This window comes from Pristis pectinata, chromosome 2 (genome assembly GCF_009764475.1).
Source record: "Pristis pectinata isolate sPriPec2 chromosome 2, sPriPec2.1.pri, whole genome shotgun sequence".
Lineage (NCBI taxonomy): Eukaryota > Metazoa > Chordata > Chondrichthyes > Rhinopristiformes > Pristidae > Pristis > Pristis pectinata.
Window position 1 is genome coordinate 33,386,155 of NC_067406.1, and position 13,074 is coordinate 33,399,228.

At 41.0% G+C, this 13,074-nt stretch overlaps 1 protein-coding gene across 5 annotated transcripts in view; it reads right to left on the minus strand.

Moving 5' to 3' along the window:
- Positions 1 to 1,056: 1,056 nt before the first annotated feature.
- Positions 1,057 to 13,074, minus strand: part of amacr (alpha-methylacyl-CoA racemase) — a 47,497-nt gene continuing 35,479 nt past the window's right edge. For all 5 annotated transcript variants that reach the window (XM_052043934.1, XM_052043943.1, XM_052043959.1 and 2 more), the window contains one exon: positions 1,057 to 1,514. In XM_052043934.1, coding sequence (XP_051899894.1) covers positions 1,105 to 1,514 — 410 coding nt within the window. In that variant the 3' untranslated portion in view covers positions 1,057 to 1,104. The remainder of the gene's footprint in view (positions 1,515 to 13,074) is intronic.

The window sequence follows — 13,074 nt, forward strand, 5'->3', positions numbered from 1 at the left end:
TCTTCATTTTCCATCCTTTCTTTGCCCTGTTTACTCACTCATAACTAATTCATGAACCTTTATGGTATCATATTGCTGAAGATTTTTACTTTTATCCAGCTTAGGTGAAAGATGGTAGCTTTATCAACAATGTCCATATGGCTAAAAACTAACTTAAATGAAATCTCCAAAATCAATAGGGAAGTGGGAGTCATTTTACAAACACAGATCCAATGGGACATACAGAATCTTGCAGTGTAGAAAATGCCATTAAGTATGATGTTAATAAAAAAGCTATCTGAAGAAATAGCTTAAATGTTTCTATAGATGAGACAAGGATTTTTATCAGACTTTGCTCACCAAGGCAAAGTTTGATTTCAGCAAGTAGTTACTGAAGTAATTCATGTCTAATATGAAATGTTGCCACAGCTAAATTAGTACATTTTTTGGGGGATTTTGCAACATTAATATGTTTTCTGCAATTATCAGTGTAAAAATTGAGGTACTGGGTCAAGGTGCACAGTTATCAATCCCTGCAACTGAAATAAAGAAATTCAGTACTGTGCCTTGAAGCTTATTTCTGGGTTGACCATGTCTGAAAGGAGCATTGGCTGGCAAGGAGGAGCACCAGTGATTGTGAGGTAAGTTGGCAATAGCTGAGTCTACTTTCAGTTCAAAACATTTTACAACCATACTATATTGGTCGCAGCCTAATGAGCAGAGCTAGCTTGATTCTCCATGAGTGCAGCTAAGCCAGTAGTGGTGGCCCCTGACAGTTCCTTGGTTTCCTAATTGCAAACATAGCAGCTGGAGTTACTTGTAATGCACGTTTCCTGCCTTTAAATATTGAAAGTTCAGTTGGTATATAACACTGCAAAGTGCTTTGTGTTTAATAATGAAAACCTGCCAATTTGTTCATGGAAAATTAATATGAAACCATCTTTCCAGGGTTGGATTTTTGAAAGCATGTTATAGGATTAATTTGTGTACATATTTACATTAGTTAACATTTGGTTCAGCAGTGTTAACTTGGTCATAAGAATAGTTAAAATGCTAAATTCTTTCATTGTACCAAGGTCCAAAATTTTATTGTCATAATATAATGAAATAACACATATAAATTCATTACAAATTAGATTTTGATCTTCTACATTCAATAATCCCAGCAGACAGCAGCATATTTATCTGTTCTTTGGTAAAACCATATTCAGTTAACACAAGTTCTGTGTGTTCTCCCACCTCTGGATTTCTTTCCAGACTGACAGTGGCTGGGGTCCGGGATAGGACAGGAGCTGGCCTGGGGCTGACATGCCCTTTCTCATCTGTGATAAAAGATCCTCTTTCTTGGTTATGTGGATGACTGAGAGCTTCTTCAAAAGACAAAACAGGAGTCACACAGGCATCAGTCCCATCAAAGATCTTGGACCACTGCTCTTGACTTCTTGCAGCAAAGGCTTCCGTAAAGATTCTTTTCAACTCTGGCCAGTCAGATCGACTCATCTGAGGGGCAAGTTTGGCAGAATCCAAGCCAAGACCTTCAATGACAAAGAAGACCACATTAATCACACAATCTGAAGAAGAGAAATTGTAAAATCCCATTAGGAAATAAATAATCCCGAGTGCCTAATTTATATTTTATGACATAGGAGGAGCCATTTGGTCAGAGTCTACGCCTGCTCTCAGAGCAGTTCTATTTCCCTGTTTATTTCCCTTTAACTCATTCTCTTTCACGTCCTTCAACTCCAGCCAGATTTTCCTGCCACCCACCTGCATCAGGAGTAATTTACAGTGGCTAATTAACATACCAACCAGGACATCTTTGGGATATGGGAGGAAACCAGAGCCCCCAGGGTAACCCATATGGTAACCTACAGGGAAAACGTGCAAACTCCAGATAGCATGGTATCAGGAATTATAACCACCTTGATATATTTCTAAATAATCCAACATTAACATTTGGGAGAAATTAGTAAATTGGTTTGTTATTGTCATGTGTACCGAGGTACAGTGAAAAACTTTATTTCACATGCCATCCAGATTATTTCATCACATCAGTACATTGAGGTAGTACAAGGGAAAAGCAATGCAGAATATAATATTGCAGTTGCAGAGAAAGTGCAGTGCAGGCAGACAATAAGGTGCAAGGCCATGATGAAGTAGATTATGAGGTCAAGGATCCATCTTATCGTACAAGAAGTCTATTTCCCAAAATAAGACGATGAATGTGCTAAGCACTTCTTGGGATCACTAGCCCCAAAATATTTGTGAAGGAAAATCTGAAAGGCTATCTACATAAAAGGTTGGGAAAGTAGTTGGAGAACTGGAAAAGATAAACACAAAAGATAACATGGTGTCAGCCTATGTAAGGCAAGTGCCCTGCTGCTAAGATCAACATCGATTGCACCAGTTTTGGAAAGCAGAGTGCATGCTGTCCTGACCTACTATAAAAATAGATGGGGCAGAGATTTTCCTCTTGTGACCAATCTTGTTTCTGTAATCTGTATATTATAGTAGTGCAAACATTATAATGGAATGGAAAGGTAAACGAACAAGCAAGAATGTGCAATTCAACCACAACATACAATTCCTGAGACAATGATTTGTTATGGAGAAAAAAACTAGTAAGTGTCAAGCTAATGCTGTTTAATTTTCATGCTGCTGTTTTATTAAGGACATCTTCATGAAGGGATTCATGAATGTGTTATAATCACTCCAAATCCATGTGATAACTAACTTCTGGAAATTCCTATGTTGTGTAATAAAGATTTGTACTCAATTTCTGTATAACAGTCATAGTGATACATCATATTTTAATTTGTTTCACAGTGCTCTATTTTATCATAAAACATGTGACATTTTGTCTGAATAAAAGAATGTTTCTGTAATATTTAAGAATAGGACCAATGTGCATTAACACACCATCCAGTTGTAAGACCTTTTTAATCTAAAATAATATAAAATATGCTAACATTTGCAAACTGAAAGAATCTCATCTGGATTATTTTTTATTTTTATTAAGGGAAGTTAGATAAACACACGAGGGAGAAAGAAAACATTATTAAGGTTAAGTGAAGAGGGCCAGGAGGGACACAAACATCAGCAGAAACCATTTAAGCTGCAAGTAAAGCTTACCTAGTTCTAGATCGTTCTAATCTTAAGACAATTTATTTGCAAGTGATCTGAACTGGGCTCAAGATGGAGTGGGCTGAATATTCACTCCTCAAAATAGCTGGTTTAGAGTATCAGAGATTAGATTGGAAAAGACCCAATTCACTTCAAACCTACTCATTTCCAGTATTAATTGGAAGTTACTACTTATTGGAAGTTTATTTAAATATAGCGAGATAAGAGTTTATTATTAACCAGTGTTCCCAGGCCTTGGGAAAAGAGGCAGCTAAAAGTAGGCAAGAAGTGATGAATCCATGACACAAGTGTCGATACAGCGTTGATTGGGAAGCAGGGGGTTCTTCTAAGCATAACAAGTTTACCACCACGTCCCCTAGCAATGTGTCTGCTTCTCGCCATGATCACCACCCGCTAAATTCTTCATGTTTAACCCAGAATGCTCCTCTACATGGGCTTCTTCTACAAGGAAAGCAAATGTAGACTGGATGATTGCTTTGCAGGGCACCCAAGCTCAGTCGACAACACCTCATATTCCGCCTTGGGAGTCTCCAACCTGATGGCTTCAACATCGATTTCTCTAACTTCCGGTAACCCCACCCCTTCTTCTTCTTCTCCCCCCCACCCCCACTCCTTTGTCTTTCCTTATTCCTGTGGCTCCCTTCCCCTGCCTTGAGGACCTGCCTATCTCCTTCCTCCCCTCCCCTCTTTTATTCCATGGTCCACTGCCCTCTCCTACTGGATTCCTTCTTCTTCAACCCTTTGCCTCTTCTACCTATCACCTCTCAGCTTATTACATCTTCCCCCTCTCACCCGGACTCACCCATCACCTGAACTCACCCATCACCTGCCTGCGTGTGCTCTTCCCCCTCCCATCACCTTATCCTGGCTTCTGCCCTCTTCCTTTCCAGTCCTGATGAAAGGTCTCGGCCCGAAACATCGACTGTTTATTTCCCTCCATGGATGCTGCCTGACCTGCTGAGTTCTTCCAGCACTTTTTGCATGTTGCTCCAGATTCCAGCATCTGCAGAGTTTCTTGTGTCTAAGTTTCTTGTTGCACGTCTCTAATTCCATTCTCATTCCATCCTGTCTGTCTGGAGCTTCCTCCACTGACATACTGAGGCCCATTGTAAATGAGAAGAACAACATCTTATCTTTCATTTAGGCACATTACAAACTTCAGGAATGAACACCAAATTTTCCAACTTTAGGTAAACTGCTCTCTCATTGTTTCCCATTGTCATGCTTGTATCCGTTTCTCACCCAGTTTCTTTAAAATGCCTCACTAACGTTCAGTACTCATGCTCCTTAATCACCTGATTTGTGTTTAGCAATCTCCATATATTCTTTTGTCCTGTACCTCACTCCTCCCTCCAGCTGTTTTGTAAATTGACATCCCTGCACTCTTCCCCAGTTCTGGCAAAGTGTCCCTGACTTGAAATCTTAAATGCTTTCTCTTTCCACAGATGCTACTTGACTGGCTGAGTTCTTCCAGCATTTCTATCTCTGATTGAGAAGGACTTGCTTCCACACTGATTTTGTGGGTTCTGAGGTGACTGATGAGGCCAACATGGGAACTGCAGACTTTGTTGGAAATGAAGGAGAGCCTGAGGGTGCAAGTGGGCAGCTGGGTAGTTTACAAGATAGTGCTCTCCTTCAGCCATTTACGCTGAGGCTCTGTGTGCTCCCTATTCATGATCTTGAGGTTTTTGGTACCATCCCCAATGCTCCTTCTCTACTTTGAATGGAAGCACAGAAGGATTCTATGGGAATGTTGCATGATTTCAAGGAGGCTTTGAGTACATTCTTGAATATTTTGTTCTGGCCATCTCTTCTCATGCTTCAGGAGTCTGCTGTCAGGCATGTGAGCAACGTGGCTTCCCTAACTGACTATAACTAGAGCCTCAATGGTGGGGATGTTGGCCAGGGAAGAGGACAATGCTGTTGACTTCGGCCAGGGAAGAGGACAATGATGTTGATGTCCTTATCATTCCAGTGGATTTGAAGGACTTTGTGGAGTTGGTTATTGTGACTCTAGCAATATTAGAGCAGCTGAAAGCAGACACAGAACAGGGGTGCACTTCTTCCTATCTAGCGTACTGCATTTGGTGCAGTGCGGTCTCCTCTACATTGGAGAAACCAAACACAGATTAGGTGACTACTTTATGGAGCACCTGCGTTCAGTCTGCAGGGAGAACCCTAAGCTTCCCATTTTAATTCTCCATCTCATTCACTCTATTATCTATCCGTCTGTGATATTCTGTTATAATGAAGCTAGCAAAAGTTTGAGGAAAAATATCTCATCTTCTACATAGGCCCAGAGTAGCGTCTCAGACTCTATATAGAAATTTACAACTTAATTTCTCTCTTTGTACCGGAACTGGCCAGTTCTGGTATAGGGCATTCTTCTGTAAAAGTGACTCAATTTTTCTTTCTCAATTGCACATTTTTTTGTTTCTCAGAACAGTGTCTTGTAGACAATTGAAGAAGAACTGGAAACAACAAAAGATTGATGTTTGGACACCTGGTTAGTGTCAGTATGGGAACGTAATTGCAGTAATTTTCCAGCTAACACAGCTTTACCACACTGTGAACATCCTCCCTGCACCACCACCCCCGCCTCCCCCCCAAACACACATACACAATACCTGACACCAAGAAACAGATGATTTTGAGATACTGTGTACCAGGGACAGTGCCTGGGAAATTATACAAGGCCAACACTCTGATAATTGCAGACCAGGCGGCTAAGGTGATTATGGGACCAAGCAGGATTTGAAAGAAGTGAAAAAAATAACATATATGGTAAAGCAGACAACTTATAGCCATATAATTGGCTGTAAAATCAAAACAATGTCTGGAAAGTTTACAAAGGAGTCTATAAAAAAGTGGTATAAAAATATATAAAAAGATGAGATGATCGACAGCAATAACTCCAGAGACCAATGACTGCAGAAGACCTCAAGTCTCTGACTGGGAGAAGAAATCGCCACATTGAACCCCAGCCAGGTTCATCTAAAGCGGGTAATATCTGAATAGAATTAATGAGTTTTGGAAGATGTGAAACCAACTAAATGAATGAAGTAACTAATGAGTTAATGAGTTTTGTTTGAAACTGTGCAGTGAATCTTTGAGTTGTTCGAGCTAATTGCAATCAATAAAGTACAGTTAATATTCATTATCTGGAGTGGTTTGTTGTATGATGCCTTTAATTGGGAGCATTTGGTACCCTTGGGTAGGCTTGACAAGAGGTGATTTTAATTCAGCCCGAGTTGAACAGCCCATCTAATTTATTTAAATTTGTACTAAAGGTTGGATTAGCAACAGCTACCTGCCCAGTGGTCACATTACGGCCACAAACATCAGACAATGATGGAGGCCAAAGGATTATGGTGCAGAGTTTTGAGAGACTATTTAAATAAAAATGGCCCAAATGGGTAGAAATTTCAGCTAAGGAAGACCCGTCCAGGACAGGATCCCCAGGGAGTGTGCTCTGGGAACAGGCTCAAGCCAATGAGGGCAAAAGAGCCAAATAATTAAGTAAATCAATTGCAGTTGCACGTGCATTACCAGAATCAGAAGATAAAGAGGAAGAAAATAATAAACTAAAGCAACAATTAGAGAAAAGTCAGGATGAGAATTCAAAGTATAAATCCTGGCAGGAACAGGAGAAAAATAAAGGAGAAATGAAGACACGAGATTCTGCAGATGCTGGAATCTGGAGCAGCACACACAAAATGCTGGAGGAACTTAGCACGTCAGGCAGCATCTATGGAGGGAAATAAACTGTTGATGTTTTGGGTCGAGACCCTTCATCAGGACTGGGAAGGAAGAAGGCAGAAGCCAGAATAAGAAGGTCGGGGGAGGGGGAGGGGGAGGAGCACAGGCTGGCAGGTGATAGATGAGTCCAGGCGAGGGGGGATGAAATGGAGTGATATAAGAAGCTGAGAGAAGATAGATAGAAGAGACAAAGGGCTGGAGGAGGAGGAATCTGGTAGGAGAAGGCAGTAGACCATGGAAAAAAGGGGGGAAGGAGGTGGGGATCTCTCAGTGGCCAGCCACTTCAATTCCACATCCCACTCCCATACTGACATGTCTATCCACGGCCTCCTCTACTGCCACGTTGAGGCCAGATGCAGGTTGGAGGAAGAACATCTCATGTTCCGCCTTGGTAGTCTCCAACCTGACGGCCTCAACATCAATTTCTCTAACTTCCAGTAACCCCTCCCCTTCCCCCCACCCCCACCCCCATCTTCACTCATTCCTGTGGCCCACTCACCCCTTCTCTTTCCCCTCCCCCACCCCCATGGCTCTTCAGTCCTCTGCCTCTTCTACCTATCACCTCTCAGCTTCTTGCATCACTCCCCCTCCCCCACCCACCTACCTACCTTCCCCCTCTCACCTGGACTCACCTATCACCTGCCAGCCTGTGCTCCTCTCCCCCCCAATCACCCCAACCTTCTTATTCTGGCTTCTGCCCTCTTCCTTTCCAGTCCTGATGAAGGGCCTTGACCCGAAAGGAGAAATGAATATGTTACATCTGAGTCAGTTTGAGACTCAAGCAGAGAGAAAAAAGGAAAACAACTGTCAGAGAAAACACAAAAAGAGGAAAACCAAAAAATAGAAGGGAATTGTAATGATTTACGAGCAGCAGTACCGTCTACATCAGGCTAATCGGGAGAAAGGAGCTGATCGTTCTAAATGTCATTGGGAAATTGAAATGCTGAAATAGTAGCTCAGCAGTGAGAGGGAATTTATGTGTGCTTATACAACTAAGGCAGGAGACAGTGAGAATGGTGTAGATGTGGATTGGCCTTCACTAATTGAACAGACATGGAAATGTTCCAAGCGTGGGAGAAAGAAATGCAGGAAACAGATTTTAAATCGGGAAGGACTTCAGGACGATCTAGAATGTTTCCCCTATGAGAAAATATACACTGTATCATTTGGAGGAATGAAGGTGTAGGAGGCAATGGAGAGGTTGTGGAAGGAGAACAGCACAATACAGGAGTATACCCTCACCTTATCAAGGAAATGGTAGATGTAGGGGGCATATTCCCCAATAAGGTACTCAGATTCAGTGCTTTAACTGTGGTAATGAAGGTCATTATGCCAAGGACTGTCAAGCCCCAAACGTATGCCAAAGGGGAGGTGATCTGAGAAGAAATTCCCTCTTGGAAGGCCTGCAATGGCTAGGGACAGACCAGGTGGCTCCTATGAGTGAGGAATCTTATGAATGTGGCATGAGGGACTCCTCGTCTACATGATGGTGTCCGGCTTCGGCTATGTAATGGATATGTAACGTCAGTGTTGGGAAACCTCTAGTGGAAGGTGTGATAGGAGGCCACCTTGCAGAATTCCTTTCGGACAAAGGAGACTCCCGTGCTACTCTCAACACATCCAAATTGTCACTTGGCAACTGGAAAACTGAGGGTACAGTTATCCTTCGTGGATTCATTGGACAGACACCAAAGGGGATATTAGTGTTCCCCTTCCCTTCATGTTAGGTTCTTTAAACTGTTATCATGCTATTATTTTAGTGGATCTGTACTCTGAAGCAGAGCATATTTTCAGTTTTGATTTTATGCAGAAGTCTTCCCTTTGGTGTGATGCTGTGAATCACCGTATATGGCAAATGAAATACTATCAAACTGAGACTCATGTGATATTGACTGGTTCTCATCAGGATTGCATCTGTACCACAGGTAAGGTTTGGTTTGATTTGCTTACTCCCCATTGTGAACTATTGCAGAAGTTTTACCATGTTTTTGTGATGCATAAGCATGATTGTGGAAAGATGCAAGGACAGGTGCATGTTGTAGGACAGGTGAATGTTGTAGGACCTGACCCCAGGTGTCAGAAATATACAGCTTTCTGAAAGAAGCAGAACCAAAGGTTGCAAAAGTAATCCACAGATTATAACAACAGGGAGTTCTTCGCCCTGCTGCATTAACTAATAACTCACCCATCTGGCCTCTCTGTAAACCAGATGGATCCTGGTGCTTAACCATTGATTATCGCCAATTTAGTAAAGCCACTCCATTAGTAGCTCCCACTGTTGCCACAAGCCCTGCAACTACGACTGAACAAAATCCTCAGGCTAGCTACTTTACTGTTCTGGATATTAGCAATTTTTGTCTATACCTCTTAGTCGGCAGTGTCAGTATAAATTTGCTTTTGCATTCCAGGGTCAGCAATATACCTGGACTTGTTTCCCACAGGATTTTCACAATTCTTCCTCTATTTTTCATCAACATTTAGCTCAGAGACTGCAATCTCTATCTCATCCTAAGTGCCTGATTCAGTATGTAGATAACATACTACTACAGATCGATAGCGAAGAGGAACATTTGATCTTGCTCAGCGAGTTGTTTCAGTTATTGCATTCCTTAGAATTATTAATTAACCCCAAAAAGGTTCAAATTATGAAACCTGTGGTTTCAAATTATGAAACAAGTTTCATACTTGGGGATTACTGTCATGAAAGGGAAGCACGAGATTGAACAGAAACATAGGGACATTGTTGTTAAATTACCCCTTCCTACTGATGTTTCATCCATTGGCTCATTTTTGGGGTTAGGTGGTTATTGTCAAAACCATATCAATGCAGCACCACTGGTTGCATTACTTAAAATAATACTACTAATAATACTGACATTATTATAGATGTTTTAGGAGAACATAGACACACTATCAACCAAACGCTGAAGCAATTGCTCATTAATACTCCCCTTTGACCCTCACCAATTTTTATAGATGCACCATAGAAAGCATCCTATCTGGATGTATCATGGCTTGGTATAGTAACTGCTCTGCCTGGAACCGCAAAAAAATTGCAGGGAGTTATGGACACAGCTCAGCACACTGCAGAAACCAGCCTCCCCTCCATGGACTCTTGTCTATACTTCTCACTGCCTCGGTAAAGCAGCCAGCATAATCAAAGGCCCGACTCACCCGGGACATTCTCTCCTCTCCTCCCTCGCATTGGGCAGAAGATACAAAAGCCTGAAAGCACATACTATCACGCTCAAGGACAGCTTTTATCCCACTGTTGTAAGACCATTGAACGGCACCCTAGTACGATAAGATGGACTCTTGACCTCACGATCGACTGTCATGGCCTTGGACCTTCTTGTCTGCCTGCACTGCACTTTCTCTGTAGCTGTTACACTTTATTCTGCATTCTGTTATTGCTTTCTCTGTACTACCTCATGCACTGTTGTAATGACCTGTATGGATGGCATGCAAAACAAAGTTTTTCACTGTACTTCAGTATAGGTGACAATAATAAACCATTTTACCCAGAAACAAACTTCATAGAATCTCTGGGTCTAGAATGTTGAAGTAGCTGCCTGAGAATTTATAAAGGACTGAACAAAGTTTGATTCTTTTTATGATTTATAGAATGAGAATATATCCATGGATACATCTTATTTCACATATCATGATTCATAGTATTGCAGTTACACATTTAGTTAATTACAATTAATATAATTTTATTCCTCTTTTTAACAATGAAATGGTATGCAAGTTATATGTAGCCCTTATGTTGCTTAATGAATCTGTTACTAAATCTTTTCACTGAATCTTTTGGTGGTGTCACAGCTCCAATTATGCATTGCTTGTGTTTAGATTCACTCCTCTTGTGTGATCCATTCATGATGCTGATCATGGATTAAGAGGGGAACTGTAGGCAGTCAAGGAGAGAAGAAAGTTAAGTAGAAGAATTGGAAACAACAAGAGACTTTGTCAGCATAAAATTGAAGAGATTATGTGAAGTGGGGACACGTTGACATTTGGACACCTGGTTAGTGTAGGTGTGGAAATGTAACTGCAGTAATTTTCCAGCTGAGACGACCTTACCGCACAGTGAACATTACCTCCCACTCTCACACTCTATCCCCGACACCAAGGAACACAGACAATTTTGAGATACTGTGTAGTCTACTAAACAATACAAGTCTAAACTCTGATAATTGCAGACCATGTGGCTAAGGTGATTATGGAACCCAGCAGGAATTTGAAAGAATCAAAGAAACAAGTACATATGTGGAAAAGGGGTCGATATGTAGTCATATAATTGGCTGTAAAATCAAAGTGACGTCTGGAAAGTTTACAAAGAAATATATAAAATGATTGGCAGCAATAACTCCAGAGACCAATGATTGCAGAAGACCTCAGGTCTCTGACTGGGAGAAGAGCTTAACATATCGAACCATGGCCAGTTTCATTTAGCGTGGGTAATATCTGAGCCAAATTAATGAGTTTTGAAGTTATGAAACTAACTGAAAGAGTTAAGTAATTGATGAGTTCATGAGTTTTGTTTGAAACTATGTAGTGAATCTTTAAGTTGTTTGAACTAATCGTGATTAATATAGTTAATAGGCAAAGGCATTCTCTGGTGTGGTTTGTCATCTGTTGCATTTAATTGGCTACAGTCTGTACCCTCAATAATGAAAAAAATATTGGCTGCCATAGACACAGCCTATTTCTAACGCTACCTGTGTATCAGGGAATAAAATCTACATCCCAACCTGGTCTGACCTATGTGCGACTCCAGACCCAAAGCAATGTGGGAAACTCTTAAATGCTCCCCAGGATAGTCTGCGAATTCTCACAGTTCAGGACCAATTAGGGAAAGTCGGATCCGGTTATTTTCGAATCCACAGGTTCTTTCAGGAGTCCAAGAGTGAGACGGAAACAACTTGGTGCTTCACAAAGGTTTATTGGAAAAGTTTAAAACAAAGAAACAGTCAAAGAGCACATGGCACTAGCTTTACTACTAGGAGATGAGCTGAGACAAAGGAACTAAAGATGAGCTAGGGCCTGGGGGGGGGGGGGGAGCGGGGGGGAAGAGAGTAAGAGAGAGATGAAGGCAAGAGAGCAGGATAAGCAAGAGAGTGATTAACAAAAAACACCTTTTATACCTGAGATAAGAGGTACTCCTTAGCTAACAATAGTCCAATCAGAAAACCTATTAGATACCTGTGGTAAAACCAACCAATAAGAAAACATGCATTCACCTGATGGATGAACCAATAAGCTAAGAAGTGGCCATTCCTTGTACAGCCACTTGAGATGTATTAAACACTATACATATTAAAAAACTACTTAGAACAGGAGAATCCAACCAGAAGGACAACAAATACTGGCCTTGCCAGCGATGCTCATATCCCACGAATTAATCAATAAGATCTCGTGGCCAAGTCACTGCAAAATATCCCTTGTCTGCTACTCCCTCTCTGTGATCTTAAGCCTTCTACTCAGGATCTCCCTGACCACTTTGCACTAAAATTGACTTGGGTTTTTTTTGTTCTAATTGTGTTTTTTCTTGTAAAATTAGTGCATGATTTATACTTAATTAATGTTTTTCTTCTGAATGCTGCTTATATGATGCTATGTACCTGTGATGCTGCTGCAAGTAAGTTTCTCATTGTACCTGTGCATACATGTATTTGTGCATATGATGATAAACTTGACTTTGACAAGTGTCAACTGGACTGCTTGTGGGCAGTTCATATTTAGAACCTGCAGAATTTCAGGAAACTGATTCTACCCGATTTCACAACAACCCTCTTTGACTCCAGATGTCAATTCTATGATACAACTATATTTCTTTAGGAGTTATTTTTCACTATGAAACTACAATGGATTTTTAACAAGGGCCAACTTAAAAAAAAATTGCTGAACTCATCTGCATCAGCTCTCCATGCCTGAATAGGCCAGAATACTGTGAAGTAAAGTCAATTATATTGAAGGTACATCAGCTTCACATTGACAGAAAGAGTAGTATAATTTGTGTGTTGACACAAGACTACAAGTTAGGTTATGGTTGACTTCACATTTCATTTACTACAGCTGCAAACTAATAATCCAAATGTGTTCGATATACCTTGATAGATTCAAAACCAAGAATTACAATTATTATGTTTAAGAGGCATTTAGACAGACACTTAAGTAGGCAAGGTACAG